Source organism: Mugil cephalus, chromosome 16 (genome assembly GCF_022458985.1).
Source record: "Mugil cephalus isolate CIBA_MC_2020 chromosome 16, CIBA_Mcephalus_1.1, whole genome shotgun sequence".
NCBI classification, from domain to species: Eukaryota; Metazoa; Chordata; class Actinopteri; order Mugiliformes; family Mugilidae; genus Mugil; species Mugil cephalus.
In genome coordinates this window covers 7,421,822-7,438,751 of record NC_061785.1, presented here as the reverse complement: position 1 = coordinate 7,438,751, position 16,930 = coordinate 7,421,822, and the positions used below count along the sequence as shown (strand labels likewise).

Sequence of the window (16,930 nt, the reverse complement as noted above, 5' to 3'; positions counted from 1 at the left end):
TTCTACTCCTGATGTTGTTTGACATTGCATTTTACTCAATTAAGTCATCATTTTCACCGTCACCCTCATATCTCCAGAGCCGTATATTAAAGAAACTAACTTTGCCTCGGTTACTACTAAAGCTAGCGTGCTAACGTTATAAGGATAATACCAAATAACAGTAAGACTAGTTTAATTTTCACTTTTTTTTGAGTATTTTCAAACTTTTAACCGCGATGGATGAACACAGCTCTGTGTGATGAGGTGATTGGGCTACAAAGCATTTTATAGATTCATTTAAGATATTTAAGGTAAGTAGACGCTGGGATATTTAAGTGAGGACCTTTTACATGTTGGCAGACGTTACCAATCAATATAGCAACATAGCACATCCGCCTCATAGAGTTACACTGTAGAATCTTCCCTCTGATGTAGCAAACATGGCGCCCATGATGCGAACTGTCCAGACTCTTCCTAATAGATGGCTCTGCTCCTCCCTATATTTATAAAGGCTAAAATAAAACTACACATTTTCAGCCAATTACTACACACTGGTCAGGCATAACATTCATAATGATGTGAAGGTTTTCCTTGAACGTACAAAACAAATGTGACTCCGGAGAGAATGGACGTGGACCTTCCTTCTGGGGGGGTTGAGTTTTGAGTTCCTGTTTTTTGTGTGTGTGTGTCCCTGTGTCAGGCTGCATCCTGCTGGGGTGTCACTGCTGTGGGGCGGGTGGTACATGTCTATGAAACATCCATGTGAACGCCAGGCCAACTTTCGCTGCACACTTTGGAATCCACGGACGATAGAAAGCATTTATATCAAAAGATGTGATGTGGAAACATTCGAGACGAGTCACATTTGAGCTGCTGGACGATAGGAAGGTAAAATGACGGCAGATTGGGAAATCCCTGTTCCAAATATTGTGCATTTCTGTTTTTAAACCAGTTAAATATTTCCACTCCGTGTCTATATTGAGATAATGTGCGCACATGTGAGGATTATTAGTGTTTTTTTCCCCCCCTTGTGTCAAACATTCCCTTCCACCATCATCCAGTCAGTTCGTCGCGCTACAGTGGAACAGCAGAAAGAAAAAGGAAAAAAACTAGTGAATTATTTGTCATGTTCAACAACAGTGTGTGTTTTTTTTCCTGATCCAAACACAAGCACGAGGAGATTAAAGACAGACAGCGGCGGTAGATGCAAGTGAGTCAAATTTAATATTGATGCTCTCCACTGAAAGAGGCAGAGTGTTTGTGTTTTCTCTTTTCCCCACCGGCATCACAACCACCACCCACTCTTAACATGAAGTCACACATAAAAATGTCAGTAAACTTGTACGTCATTTTTCTCCCCCCCCCCCTCCCCCTCACAGAATGTAGGTAATATCTGTGCAAAATAAAATACTTCAAGACTGAATGGATCAAACAGAACACAAGATAAAACGGGGCCGAACAAAGGGCGTCGCCTCCGCGTGCTAACTCTCCTAAACAAATAAATAAATCCAACGTTTAATGCAGAAGGATCGGCAAACGGAAAAAAACGGGTGTTCACACACGCACACACACACACACACACTTTAGCATCCTCTCAGTTTGAAGCAGAATTTCTGTCAGGCAATTCTGAAAATTCCTCATTTAGTGCAGCTTCGGGATTTCCTTAAATACAGTATATTTTCCTATATGTTCTAGCGGATCTCTCTGGTGGAGATAATAACCTTGATGACAAAATGAAAAAGGAGAAATCAGAGTATTACAGGGGGAAGGCAAACCGAATGGAAATGATGTGCTTTTTGTGGGAGCAGTGATCGGGATTCTGGTTGATGGTGCTGGTATGTGTTTCTACCACAGAGCTCACAGAAGGACATGCATTATTATTACAAGTGTAAGATTTACATTTGGAGAAAAGGAAGAAACAAAAAAAAAAATAGTAAGGTCGTCACTCTTTCTCTCTTTCTTTCTTTCTTTCTTTCCATCTTTCTGAGCCTACAGCATCCACTCTCGAGAGTTCTTCAGTTGCCCTGACTCACTCGTCCTCGTCGTCCTCTTCCTCCCCGTCGGAGAGTGAGGCACAGGGGCGGATCTGGCGGTAACGGTCCAGCCACTTCTCCACCATCTGGGTGACCAGGGGGTGGTTGCGGCGGCGGGAGCTCTTCTGCATGGCGGCCAGCATGCCTCCTTCTGTCACGCAGCAGTCCAGCCACTCCCTCAGCAGCTTCTCCTGCTGCTCCTCGTTGCCCATCTGAGTCGCACACAAAAACACGGCGTTAATCATTGCGGGGAACTAAACGTTCAGGGACGGGCGAACGTCCGCGTATCAGAAGCCAACAAGCTACTTCACAGGTGTGCGTTGGCAGCCATTTTGGAACTTGAAACTGTGACCTATAAAATAGGGGTGGGTTACAGGGTTCCTACGCATTTTGAATTTTAATATGCCAACCTTTTTCCAGATCCTAATTTCACGACTTCTCGGTAAAAAAAAAAAAAAAAAATCATAAAAATTTGAGTAAATAGTTGTGTATCACGTAAATAAATTATGGAAGGTTAAAGCTAGTTAATGTAGCTCATAAAAATAACTTAAGACCAAACCCAAATAAATTCACTGCACTTTTTTTATTATTATTATTCTAAGTTGCACATGAATCACGTAGTCTCCTGTGTGCTCTCACGTAAGCATTTTATCTGAGCTGCCAAGCACCTTAAAAACAAACAAACTGATCCATTTTAATTTTATGTTTTAGAAAATGTAACTGTGGTAACAGTGGTGGTTCCATACTTTTCCAGACCTGGCAATTTAAAAAAATCAAATGCCATACGTGCGTCGGAAACTCTGACGATACGATATGTATCACGATACAATACATTATCGCGATACGATATTTCGATATATTGCAATATTCAACATAGTTCACTGAGAAATTGTAATTGCAGCTTAAAATATAAGTTGCATACGTGTACGTCAGATGACAGCGATAATTCACTGAACAAACTGAGTGGCTTTTTCAACCAGTCAGATCTGATAAAAACTGTCGGCTGAATCCTTTGATGGGTTTTAAGAACAACTTCTTTTTTTTTTTTTTTTTTTTAAACTGTGTGCCAACTTTGATTACTCAAGAACAACACCACTCAGTCTCTTTTGAAATCTAAAGACTCTGACGTTTCTATCGCTAAAAGACAGAATCCCTTTAAGTCCACGCACTCAGTTTACTTTGTCCTAAATAAAAAAAGGCTGGAATGAAAAGAGGTTAAACTAGTGTAGAAATATCTATTTTAATATCGGTGACACATCTGAGTCCACACCTCTTGCGCAGACAGGAAGTGAATGTGCAGCAGCTTCCTCTCGCTGTCCACCAGCGGCAAGAAAGTGACCGTGACATCGTCGTCAGTGTTGAGGTTGGCGCCGGCACCGCGATTGTCGTAGCCGTCGTTCTCCATGGCCACCAGGGCGGAGAAGTGACCCCGCGTGTATCCCAGGGCGATGGGACTCTTCCAGCAGAAACTCTGCTCCCATAACAGAGGCAGGTACACACCTAGAGACGCACAACAGAGAGAGAGAGAGCGAGTCAGACCAGCCGGAGGCGTCGCTGTGTTTGTTTGTGTGTGTGTGTGTGCGGACGTCATCTCAGATGTGACCCGACGTGAGAAACTGCAGCGTTTCTCAAGTTTTTTTTTTTTAAGAAGGAAACCCACCCTCTCTACTCCAGCTTCTGCCAAGACCACTTCCTGCTCCAAACACACACCAGCAAATCACTAGACTCTCAGTGAGAAATGTAGACAAAAGCACAGGCCGCACTTCTGCACAGTTTTGCCAATTCAAATCATCACTAAAATAGACTCGGCTTAGGTTGAGGCAGTCTAGCATCTATGAGTTACAGATGTGTTCTCCTCTAATTTATACAAAGGATCAGTTTGTCTCCGCTCAGCCTTAATTTCTCTCAGGTGTTTGCAAGTTTTGTAGCCCTATGATAAAATCGATATCTTTTAGAGACAAACTATCTGATTCACACTAAAAAAATGTTTTTATTTCTGACTCGCCACTTCATTAGGTACACCAGTGAAACCAATAGTGAACGGTGGGTGTCGGCAAGGACTTCACAATACGTATCACGATACTTGAGTCACCATACGATACATTATTGCGATATTATGATACTGCGATATATATCACAATATTCTACATAATTCACTGAAAATTTTCAAAATGAGTCAAAAAACAACGTTAATCTAAATGATCCATTTCCAATTTATCGAAGAAAAAGTGGTGGTAGAGGTGCAGAAGTTGTTCACAATCTTTCCAAAACTTTTTCTTTTAAAATCGATATCAAGACATTAAAAATCGATACTGTATCGGAAGAAAAATATGTCACAATATGTTGCCATATCGATATTTTTCCCACACCTGGAAACCAAATTCATTCTAATGTGACAGTCCTGCACTAATAATGAGCCTCATGAATGATGTGGATTCAACTGTGCTTTAGTTTTGAAGGCTGCGGTTTGCGGTACTATTGAATTGTATTGTGGTGTATTGTAGCTAGCAGTGGGCTGGGCTACACAACAGAATGCAAAACATTCAGTAGAGTTTAACAACACCACAAACTAGATGAATCACCTTTCTTACTCTGTGTCAAACTGAATATTACAACAACCATGAAGACTTATAGTGCAGGGACTGTTATATTAGAATGAATTCATTTACACTTTTTTACAGTGGACAGTAGCTCAACTACAGGAGACCACCTGGAGGGATAGTGAACGTAATTCTTTCCATAAATTCACACAATAGCTCAGACAGTTAAATAAGAACAGAGACATAAATGTCTATTAAAAGTCTCCCGGCTTTTCACGCTAATGACGCCTCACCTTGAAAACGAGTGTATCCTAACGTTTCCCCACGGAAACTTTTGTAGTATTTCACTCCGTAGACTATAATCGGTCTTCGAAGAATGTGTGCGAGAACAAAAATGTGGGTCTGCTCCAGGCTGGCCCCGGGCTGGGAAAGAGAAAAAGAAAAAAAAGAAAAAATACATCAGACGGTAGTTGAAAGCAAATAGACTTCCCTCAAGTGTACATTAAAAACTGACAAGTACTGATCACGTTGCACAAGGTTGCAGTTCTCAGTGCGCCTGCATGCCACTATCTCTCCTTCTCATCTTGCATTTGTATTTACTGAATAAGCAGAAAGAAGATTACGCAACTACTTTTAAATATCAGGCATAACATTATGACCACCTTCCTAATATTGTGCAGGCACAGTTGTGATTCATAAGAGGATGTGCGTGGCCCTTCTGAGGTCTGGGAGCTACATGTCTAAATAAAATCCAACATGAAGCTTCCCAGCAGAACATCGTATTGTCACAAGATGGGTCAACGTTATTCACCTCTCCCGTGAGTGGTCATAACGTTACGCTCCAGCTAAAACAGTTCATGTTATCCACAATTACGGGGATGGGATTTATAAATAAAGCCCGATTTTATCCTTTATCCCCCCCCCATCAGCGTCTAAGCCTGGGACGAGGTTATCACATGGCAGCTTCTGCCGTGTTTGTTTATACTCTGCTGGAGTGGCCCTGAGCTAAACGCTTGTAATCCCAGAGTCACATGTCGGTAAAGGAGTGCTGCTTCAGCAGGCCGAACCGGCCAAGTCCATGAGCCGCGCGTCAACCTACAACTCCGTCTTAGGGGGATCTGGAATAATTTGCTCACGTCCTCCCTCGTCATTCACACTTGATCCACCTGCTCGCAGCGCTACCCTTTAAACTGCGTCCCCCTATTCAGGCAGCTGAGTAAGAACACACTGCTACAGGGGGATGAGTATTAAATTGCAGTTGCCCTTTTGTGCACCGTGTTGTTCCAAATTTGTGTTCAATTGCACAACGTAGAATGTGTGTATGGATACTTGCACTAGGCGGACATTTATATATTATTATATATATTATATGTGTGTTACGGCTCAAGATTTTTACAAAAATTGAGAATTGGTAACCAAGATAAAGTCAAACAACTTGTCGTCATTTCAATACAAAACTGCACATTTCAACGTTTAATAAACTGCATTCATACCAGAGGAGGATGTTTGTTTTCAGAATTGAGCAAATCTGGAAGAACATTTCTGTGATTCCAAACATTTACAATCTAATGTAAAAGAGAAAAGGGGAAAGAGTCTTTTTAATGAATATTTTAGAGCAAACACATTAGGTTAATGTTATTTCTAAATGTGTGCCCGTCACTTTATTCAATCTTTTAAAAGACAACTCGCTTTGAGCCCAGATATTTATAGACCGACAGACCAGACTCGGCCACTCTCTTTTAATTGATAGTCCACTGGAGGAAGGATGTGAGTAATTACCTGGCTGGCCAAAGACAGGATGAACGCCCAGTCCTCCTGCCACTGCTCCTCTCTGAGGGAGAAATGTAAACCGAAGCTCTGCGAGTACCACGACTCCCACTCCTTCCACCGCGTGTAGAACCTAAAACATTTATTAAAAAAAAAAAAGAAGCAGATTATTAAACTGAAACTTAATGAGTACTGAATTTAATGAGCTATTATGAAGTATAACTGGAGGAATCCCCAAGTAAAGACCAATAGTCTCTCAGTGGAAAAACTGAATGTTCATATTCACTCAAAGATGATATTAAGTGGGTTTGCTCTCACTTTGCTGTGATGCAATATGGACTGAGGTATTTTTTTTTATTTTTTTTTTTTTTGAGGAAATGTTTATATGGCAATTTGAAGTAAATGATTCCTAACATTATTTACTGTAGGGTCGAGGCGAGCAGGCAAGCAAGCAAGCGGTCTAAATGGGCCGAACTGCTCCAGTGTGAAATTAAAAACTCCTCAGAAAATTCATCCAAATCCAAATCAAGATATTATTCCAAAAACTAAAAAAACAAAAACAAAAGTAGGGTTGAGCCATTTAATGGTTTCAAATAGAAATAACAATTACCAACAAACAAATGTTATTGTATTTCATGTGTTACGGCTCAAACACATGCTTTAAATCTATAGTGGATTATGGTATAATGAAATATAAATATCATTTTGTTTTTATTTTCCACTGTGCTTAAAAAAAAAAAAGAACAGTTGGGTCGGGTTACATTTTGCATACATTTTTATTAAAAGTAAAAAAATATATATGTTTTTTGTTCATTATGATCATGTCTTTACAAAACCTATCATTATTTATCATGGAAACTATCAAGTATTAATAAAAATAAATGACTAGATATCACTAAAATGTCACTAAATAACCGTTTCAATTTAATAACAACCACGTTCTAATTAGCTAAACTAATAATAAAATGAGCTTATTCAAAATTTGTGTTCTTTTTGTCGAGATAATCATGACAGACTTTTCTTTTTGTTATACAAATTTCTGTACTTTGATATAGTGTGTGAGTCAAGTGGGGATTTATTGCATGTCAACAGTGTTACTACAACATATTTATAAATAACTTTCAATTTACTCGATTGTATATATAACATTTAGAGGAATCTTTCTGTTTGGTTATAGGCGGCCATGTTTATTTAAGGCCTGAAAACAGCCAAAATGTCAACAATCACAAGCTCTAAAAGTCCTACAATTATATATTGACCCAATTCCATTCTAGTTAACATCGACCACAGGAAACTCAGTGGGCGTCTCACCAGTGGGAGCAGTCATGCAGGCTGTCGTGGAGCGTCTTCCGGAGGACAGAGTCCTTGTCGTAGATGCCCCATGTGGCCTGAAGAACAGAGTCCAGCAGACAGTCCCCGGCCGTGCGGTTCCACAGGGCGTACAGACGACTGTCCAGGCGCGTGCCGAGCTCCAGAGACCAGTTGATAACCGGAGATTCCTCTTCCAATTCTGAACACAGACAGGACGAGTGATGACGCATGCACTGACAAATCATTTTATGAAAACGAGCAAAACAAATGGGAAAATATTTCCACCTGTAAAGCTGATGGTCACAAGAACTCAGTATAAGAAGGCACAGATAGAAGTGTCGCGTGTTTCAGGTGCACATTGTTGCAGCTTCTCATTGTTGAGACAGATTGCAAGTAGCATAACTGGCTTTTCTGCGTATTCCCTCCGTCTTATTCTGTACAGAAACCCAGGCCGCCTCTCCCCAGTAACCCAGTTTATGGTATCTTAAATAGGTCATAACCAACATGCATGTTCACCAGCTTTCACACAAGTACAGTGCTGTGGCTGGAGCGTGTGTCACTGGTTAAATGTGCGGGACCAGAAGACGAAAGGGACAATTTCCCAGTATGGAATCATGAATCAGAGGTGTAATAACAAATATCCTCCATGTATGAAAACAAACATGTGTAGACGCGCTTTACAAGTATGAATAAACTTTGGTACCTTTCTGCACATCTCGATCCAACACCTCATCGAACAGCTTCTCCTGGACAGCGGGCGGCAGGTCCTCGATATCTGCAAAGACGCACGGGACAGATATAATGTTTTCATGCTCATTATAACCTAATGGCTCACGAGGCCGTGGGCAACACAAACGCTACAGTAACGACACACAGAGGGGACGTTCTTCGCGATCCCATTCACTGGCTGACATTTTGTCAATGGCTCACAGTAAATACAAGCTCTGTGCAGCATGTTGTGCTACTGCGTGTGTATCGAACTGTGCACACACACACACACACACACACACACACACACACACACACACACACACACACACACACACACACACACACACACACACACACACACACAGAACACTGGTGGCTATTCTCCGGTTCAATAGTGAATGGCACTGGCTTTGTCTGACAGCAAGGGATAGAAACGGAGAGATGGAGAGCGCCATGCAGCTGGCCTCCAGCCAAAAGCAGTGAAATGCTTGACATAAACCCCACACACACACACAGAAAAAAAAAATCTAATCTATCAGCGAAGCCTGCGTTATCTAGCAGGGACTAGCTAGCTTTAAAAGCAAAGAGCATGTCATGTCAGTGAAGACATTGAGATGAGACACTGAGCTGCAGTTTTACTGAACAATGCTGCTCAGCGAGTCTGGCTGCCATTCTTCCAGTTCCACATTCACACACACACCGTTAAGCTGCACGTTTATAACACGCAGACGTAAAAAAAGGAGTTAGACCGCTATCAATCAGAGCGGTTCGGTCATCAAGATGTGGTGACTACCTGCAGGCAGAGTGAAGGTGACCAGATCCGTGAGGAAGTAACAGGCGAAGTCTCCTTTGCGTTGATGTAGTGAAGCTGCGATCTCCCGCCGGATCTGCTCCGTCAGCTCGGGACAAACCATGGAGGGGATGCATTTAGCTGCCTGTTGGTTCACCTGGCGGACGTGTACACGGAGGAACCGGAGGTTAAGAGGTGCATAAAGAAAACATCTGCTTCTGTTTTTATTTGTAGTAAACGAAGAAATATTGATGACGCTGATTATGTAAATGCATCAGTTTGTGTCTAATACAGGACGAGGTGTTGACCTGGCGTCCAAAATCCACCAGATCCCAAACAGATAAAATATCTGTGGGATGATCCACAGAGGCCCCTCCCCTCCCCTCCACCCAAAGAACCCAAACTAACAACATCCTGTTAACAGACACCACAGATCACACATGTCATCTGATGAGTCACAACTGTTAAAACTGTTTTGAGGCATGAGGGAGACGTACGCAATATTTGGAATAATGTTATGCCTGATCGGTATAAATAACGTCCATTAACAGTGGGAATGATCAGAAACAATGTTCGATTAATGAACTGAAAAAGTAATGCTGTGCAGCAGCCCTTACATGCATGTATCCTGAGGGACTTTTCATTTTAAACTTGAGGCTCGTACCGAATGCTTTGGTGAATTTTCCCTTTTTTGTTTAATCCCACTCAGTCTTTTTGGATTCACCAAATGGAAAACTCAAGTATTTTGTAAATTACAAGAAGAGATGTTTGTCTAGCTTTCTCTCGACCTCTACTTGTGTTTGTTATGGGAATCAGACTCTGCAGTGCTCAGTAAGGAGGTCATTCTCTCCGTTTCACCCTGCAGCCCTCCGCGCCTCCAGTAATCATGGCATGTCCTCTCTGCAAACCGCATCATCTCTGTATTATCATGTCCATTAGGAACCACAGACAGAACTGCAGCCAAGCTAATCCTCCACCTAATCCTCAAAGTGCACTTCCGCTGTAATTATAGGCATTACAGGCATCTGCTATATATCGTCCGCTTGAGCAAAGAACAATTAAAGACTGATGGGACGGGCTGACAAGGAGAAGTATAATTTAGCATTTAAATAACAGGAACGACACTGAATTCGTCTTGAGGAAATGACTGTATAACGTAAAAGGAAATATTAATCAAAAGATTTCCATAAGTTTGGTGAAGGCAAACAGAATCTAAACATTTCTTTTCACCTCCGTTAGCAGGATGGCTAGCATGTCCTGCCTCTGGAAGCGAATGGCCAGGTGGACCAGGGTGAAGCCTACGTCAAACGCAGAGGCCCGGTTGAGGAGCTGCACCTCGTCAGCGGTGAGCTGCCGGGCGATGTCCCCGCCGGACGACTTGTACGCTTCTACCGCCGCTAGGTCTCCCTCCACAACGCCTGCGCAAAGAGGGAGGAAGGAAAGAAGGTTAAAAATAAATAAATAAATAAATAAAATAACGCTTTTCCAGGAACTGTTGTGCGCGAGCTTTAGAAGTTCGATGGAGTCGCATCTAAAATTGTGTAACGTAAATGCAACCGAGTGTTATTTTTGCACCAACTATTCCAATTACGAGAGCTTCACCCATTTCAAAACATCTCAACAGAGAAAATAAATATAAGGAAATCCTTTTAAAAACATGCCTACACTACGTTAATTGGATTAGACTAGCTTTAGAAGGAGCTTCAACCCAGTGCCCTTGGCTTGTAATAGAAGCAAGATGTAACAGACAGCTTGCCATGTTCCATTAAACAACTACATCCATCAAACTGTGCGTATGCAACGCGCCGCTCTTAGCCTTAGTTTGGGAGAAATGTGCAAGACGAACCACGCTGGAGAGGGCAAAAAAAAAAAGAAGCTACATTAACAGAGATTTCTAGGTCTTGACGTCAATCCACTGTTCTGATGACCTCTACACGAAAGCGACTCGCTAACCCGGTGTGAGAACAGTTGTCGCACTGTCAGGGTACTACACAGCAGAACAGGAAGAGCAGTGTAGCTTATAATGCAGAGCTATCAGAGACATGTATCAGACAGAGGACAGTCTGTGCAGATTAGCGTCACCCCCGCCCTCCTCCCTTTCCCCTTCTCTTCTAAACCTTGTAGTTTCAACATCTGTTACGAGTGAAATGCACAGCGGCTAGGTAGCGCTCGGCAGCAGCAGAGGCAGAAGCAGCACGCTGAAGTGAAGCGTCGGCTAATTCAGAGCGGACCCTCTCGCGTGCACTAGTGAAAGGGACTTTGAATAGATCTGGACGCTTCAAGAACAACAAGTCTCATTTCACACATGTTGGGCGACATTTTTAAAAACTCAGCACTATAAATAGATGCCAACTGATTACGGTTGCAACATCGCTGCAAAGAATAGCTACAATCAAGAAGTTCTAGCTGACAATACTACTACATACTACCTGTCATACAATTATGCTAAACCTTCTTGGAAAGCTCTTTTTAAAAAAAAAAAAAAAAAAACACTGTGGTGAACAGCTGCGTTTCTTTGTTAGTCGGATAAGCACCTGTAAACAGACAACTGGTTTCAGTAAATCTGCCCTCAAGTGCCATTAAACTGTAACACAAAAACAGTGCGAAAACAGTCGCTGGAAATCTAACATTTTCAACAGCTTTCACGCATCTGAACGTAAATCTCAAATAATCATCATCAGGCGATACAGTAGAAACCTGCTACAGAATATGATGATTTGTTTCAGAGATGCATGAATAAATAGGGGTAACTAGGCAGTTTAGAGCAACAGCTCCTCCCCTGTAGAGCATTTTTAGTAACCAAGGGTCAATATTAAGTATAATTGTGCGCACTGCTCATGTGCATTACTGTTAGTTCTGACTCAAGCACCTAGTTTACAGGTGAAATAGTTGATGTGGATGCACAATATAAAGGAGAAGGAAAATCTAGACAACCTAATGGTTAAACCGCATAACAAACTGCTGCCGAATGGCAGAATTACAGCCTATTTTTGACATGAAAGAGTCTTTTTAACACACCGTATATAAAAAAGCATTAATTTCTTGCGTTTGTGGACGTTGTCTTTGCAATCTTTAAGTTTCATTCTCATCTTAACTCTCATTTTCATCTTCTCTGCCCTCTAGAGGGTCACAGGGGGCTGGAGCCATCGGGCGATATGCGGAGTACACCCTGGACAGGTCTCCAGCCTCTCACAGAGAAACAGACAACCATTCACACTCACATCTACGGCCAATTTAAAAATCACTAATGAACCTAACGAGCGTGTCTTTGGATGGTGGGAGAAAACCCACGCAGGCTCAGGGAGAACGTGCAAATGATTCTTATTTACATTGTAACAAATATAACCATCAACCCCTATTGTTGGGATTAACACACCGTACAATCTCAGCGCTTTAATGGCTCAAACAGTCAGGGAAGGAGCAGAATAATGAAAGGCAGACAATTCTGCAATTAGGGTGCCCCGTCGAGGCTTGTTTAGAACGAGCATGTCACCGTATTTTTCCTTTCCCTTCCCACATTTGTTAACAAGCAGTAAGTCTGATCCTAGTAGCGAGCCTCGACGTTTGTACATCATGCCGATTGTGAAAGACTGCAAGTTGGTCTGGGTTTAACACATAGTGTGATAGGTTTCGCGACCGAGCCACAGCAGGACCTCGATAGCCCACTGTAATTTCACGTGACGGACCATCTGTCAATGCACAACTTTACAGTTACCAATACCACATTTTCTAAAAACCATTATAGTTTGAGGTGGAATTTTGTAGTCAAGTGTGGCCGATATGTTTCTGAGTTGTCAGATAAAAACTAATCAATTAGATCACTCCCAAAGCTTCATGCAAACAAACACATCTCTTCCAATGTGTAACGACAAGAAATATGTTTATACAGAACTGCAAAGGCAAAAACTCGTCACTGCTTACAGGCCTTCAGCGAAACAAAAGAACAATATTACAAAAACAGTCTGCTTCCTTTTGTGAGAAAGTACAATCAATGGATCGTCCGACTTCTGCTCTAAGCTCACGGCTCTGAAAAAACACAAGACAAGAAATGTGAGGAAACGGTAGAGTGAAGTGAGATCAAGTTTTAAAAGCTGAGGAAGTGCTCGGCTCGGCCATAATGTGCTGCTCGACTCAGGCACTTCCTCCCTTCCTCCACTGACAAACACTTTGAAGAGCACATGCAAACATAACTCAACTGACATCGCATGAATAAAAATGGCGCAACCCTTTGAGAAAATGTGCAGTCGAAGGTATGGGAATGTCTGCAGGTGGTGAAAAACGTGTCACAATGTAACCCGAGAGCAACAGGCTTCAAAAACAAGCTAGCAAGTGTAATCAGTGCAAAGTTCAGGAGGACACTGATCATGTGTTGCCTTCATGTTTATTTTTTTTTCTTTTTTTGGTTGTTGTTCACGTCTTGTCAAGGCTATTTTCGCCTCCTGGGGCCCCTTGCTCAGCACATAAGCGCCACTGTTAACAAGGTCTGTTGATCGCAGGCCAGGAGTCTCTGGTCTTTAGGCTCCTCTCTCCCTGCGCTGCCCAGGCGGCCCATTCATCCCCACCAGCTGGGAAGCACTCACATCCTCTCAGTTTCTAAAAAGATGCTCTCAGTGGCACCGCAAGGACAGAAAGGGGTTCGCTGATGGTGTGGAGCCAATTCCTATTAGCCTTTTAGCTAAACGACCTGACTGTGGCGCCTTTCAAACCCGGTTATGTGTCGTCGATGATAAACATTATCTCACACCTTATCGCCTGACAGCGCCACATCGTGAAATACAAATGATAGTGAGTTTGCCAAGCCCGTGTTTTGCCAACATACCTCCAGTACTCCAATATTTGTCTAAACAATGAGGCACATGGCTATTCATGAAGTGGTATTGCACACTAGAATGCAACCTTGGCCTCCGCTGAGTGATGCACCATCTGCACGGCAGTAAAATAGCATCGAGGAGAATTAATACAGTTTGACAATCAAACCTGGAGTGTGTTGCCCTGATGTCAGTCGTCACAACTTTGTGAAAGGAAACAAAAGAGGCGGAGTTAAAATAGAGCACTTGTTGTGACGGAAAAATGGGACAAATGTACGGATCAGGTGCGCAGGAAATGTCAACAGAAGGACAGCAGTCTTACTAATCACTAAATAAATAACTTAGAAATGAGTAACTAGGGCTTATTTGAAGTTCACTGTAAATATAAATCATGGAAATGTGGAGCAATGAACCTCACGGAGGTTGTCTTACATTGCTAATTTCATCCATCTGGAATATGACATGTGGTATTTTCTTTAGAAATTGCTTAACCGATTGTGAAGTTCTTGTGACATGTGATAATGCAGGAAAAAAACTCACCAGCACATGCTGTAAGAAACAAACAGTCCGTTTTCCTCATTCGGTTTCTAATCTGCTTCAACTTCTTAAAGTCGACCTCTTGCTCCTCTTTGCTCACGGCTCCAGCTGCGAGCTCTATCCTCTGGAAGTCCATTTTGACGTGGTCTTCCTCTTGAGGGGACCTCCTTCGGCCCTGGCCTCCGCTGCAGCTGCCCCTCCACCGAGCCCTGTCCTGCTCATTGATGATGGCCGAGGGCTCGGCAGGCTCGGCCAGCTCTATGGCTTCCAGGTTGTTGGGCTTAGGAAGGCTACACACAACACACTTTGTAGTTCTGGGCAAGTTCTGGTAAGTGCAAGCTGTACAAGTCCAGTGCTGGTGGTGGGTGTTGAGTCTGTTCCTGTCATTGTATTCCTCACAGGGGTCCACGGGGGAGTGGACGCCGGGACGACAGCCCGCGTTAGAGCCTGAGGTCTGGGGGGACTCTGTGGGGCTGCTGGTCCTCGGACGCTGACAGAGGCACTGTGTGCAACGGATGGCGCGAGGCCAGTTCAGATAGGTGCACATCTGGCAGGACCACTTATTGGCAAGCTCGGCTATGCTAGACGACCGGACTCTCGGCCTAGCGCTGGAGTCGGGGCAGATGAGCAAGCTAGTGCCGCTCTCAGTTCTGGGAGGATCCCACTCCACACTGGGGTCCAGATCGGGACTGGTTTTATAAGGTTCCTCCGTGATGATGGGACCCCTCGACCTCTGCGCGCGACACATGGTGCACTTGATTGCGGATGGCCAATTTTCGAAGGTGCAGTAGTCGCAGGCCCACTTCACCTTCTGTTCCGTCATGATGGATCCGATTTAGTCGGTCGAACTGTTGAGATAAGTCCAGTTAGATGCGAGACATAAACAAGCGTGTGCTCCAGCAGTTTGATAACTAACTTTATCCAGGTCGGGCTTCCTCACAGACATGTCAGCCAAGGATTTTCTTTTTAAACCAGATGTAACCCTTTATGGGGCAAGGAACCATATATGGTAACTTTGGCACATATTTTAAATTGTGTCCCTGTGGTTCTCGGTGAGGTTTGGAAGCATGTGGTTTTCAGCCAATGAAAGACCAAGGAAACATTCTCGGGTCAAATATGGTCCGCTAGGTCCACCTCTGCATGAACACTGAGCATATCTGATTTATAAGGTAGCATGAAGAGTAAGTGGTCTCATGTTGTGTAATGTGACAAGGCGGACATGTGTCTGAATCAGCACTTATGTTATAATAGTCTAAAACACACGTTTACAGTTGTTTACCACTTAAGGGCATGTATCCATATATGTTAAATTCATTAATCTTGTTTTTGTGAAGATTTTCACTAAACTAAAACAGTTTTCTGACGTCCTAAAATAATAACTAATTTAAACCAGGTGAGGCATCCTCACAGACTTATCAGCCAAGGATTTTTAATCACATTTAAGCGATACTTCCAGCTGCTTATTACCAGTAACAGCATGAACTGGGGTAAACAGTTAAGTTCACATGACTAGTGGCATTGTTGCGGTACCATGTAGCAATGTTTAGCCTTAGCATGCTAGCTGACAAGCTATCCCCTCTTTATATTTACCTTAAACAGCGTCAGCTGACGTTAACTTATGCTGTTGACGAGCATTTGTTACACGAGTCGACATTATCGAGAGTCATTTAAGACAAATATGTCAAACTCTTACCGTTCCGTTTCTCAAGTGCTGCTGAAAACCACAACAAACCCTTCCCGTCCAGTCCCCCTCCTCCTCCTCCTCCTCCTCCTGCTCAATCAAACCTTTCCCAATCCCAATTGTTTCTCCTCCTTCGTCCTCTCACATGTTTACCTTCACGAACACGTTAACACCCCACGGAACCTATCAGGCCTCGCTAAAAGCCCCCGAACCGCTGGAGTCATGGCACAAATCCCTCGACTCTCGACGGATTTACATTGCCTCCGTAGTGTTTAATGGCGGCGAGACGAATGAGCAGCGAAGCCAAAATAAACGCTGGCCTGCCTACGTCACCAATCATCTGGCTCAGCTCTCAACGCGATTGGTCGAAAGGGGAAAGTGCCGTTGCCTTCATAAACAATCGGAATATCTAAATCACAGCGAGATTTCACATCCAGAGTTACTCAAAAAAAAAATATATTTTGTACAATTAGCTTGTTTTCCAAATAAAAAACCATCTTGGATATTTATTATGTTAAATATCAGATATATACTTCAAACAGAATGTGTTTTACCCAATGGTTTTAACAAATATTTTCTAAAAACCCCAACTTTTTTTTACTGACATTAAATCTCTCACACCTCAGCATAGTTGCCGGAGAGAAACGTTGTTTTTTTTGTACTTGAAATATTTAGCTTTACGCATCTTACACGTTTTTATATTATTATTTTATTCTATTAGTATTTCATATTTTTTAAAATGTAACAAGACAATTTCCGAGAAGCATTGATAA

General features: G+C 42.6%; 1 protein-coding gene across 2 annotated transcripts; it reads right to left on the bottom strand.

Moving 5' to 3' along the window:
* Positions 1 to 1,179: 1,179 nt before the first annotated feature.
* zranb1a (zinc finger, RAN-binding domain containing 1a) lies at positions 1,180 to 16,468 on the bottom strand. Of its 2 annotated transcripts, none has more exons than XM_047609319.1 (10): positions 16,170 to 16,468; positions 14,480 to 15,324; positions 10,362 to 10,549; positions 9,135 to 9,288; positions 8,334 to 8,405; positions 7,631 to 7,829; positions 6,332 to 6,452; positions 4,846 to 4,975; positions 3,283 to 3,512; positions 1,180 to 2,224 (listed from the first exon to the last, which is right to left on the bottom strand). In XM_047609319.1, exons 2-10 carry the CDS (start codon positions 15,297 to 15,299, stop codon positions 2,009 to 2,011), a joined length of 2,130 nt encoding a protein of 709 aa, XP_047465275.1. In that variant the 5' UTR covers positions 15,300 to 15,324; positions 16,170 to 16,468; the 3' UTR covers positions 1,180 to 2,008. The 2 variants fall into 2 exon arrangements, with proteins under 2 accessions (XP_047465275.1, XP_047465276.1); XM_047609320.1 differs by having other exon boundaries at positions 16,311 to 16,462.
* Positions 16,469 to 16,930: the final 462 nt, after the last annotated feature.

Coding starts and splice junctions, on each gene's coding strand:
- zranb1a (XM_047609319.1), bottom strand. CDS start 15,299: ATGACGGAACAGAAGGTGAAGTGGGCCTGCGACTACTGCACCTTCGAA. Junction 7,830..8,333: donor GGATCGAGATGTGCAGAAAG/GTACCAAAGTTT, acceptor GTCTGTGTTCAG/AATTGGAAGAGGAATCTCCG. Junction 2,225..3,282: donor ACTTCCTGTCTGCGCAAGAG/GTGTGGACTCAG, acceptor TGTGCGACTCAG/ATGGGCAACGAGGAGCAGCA.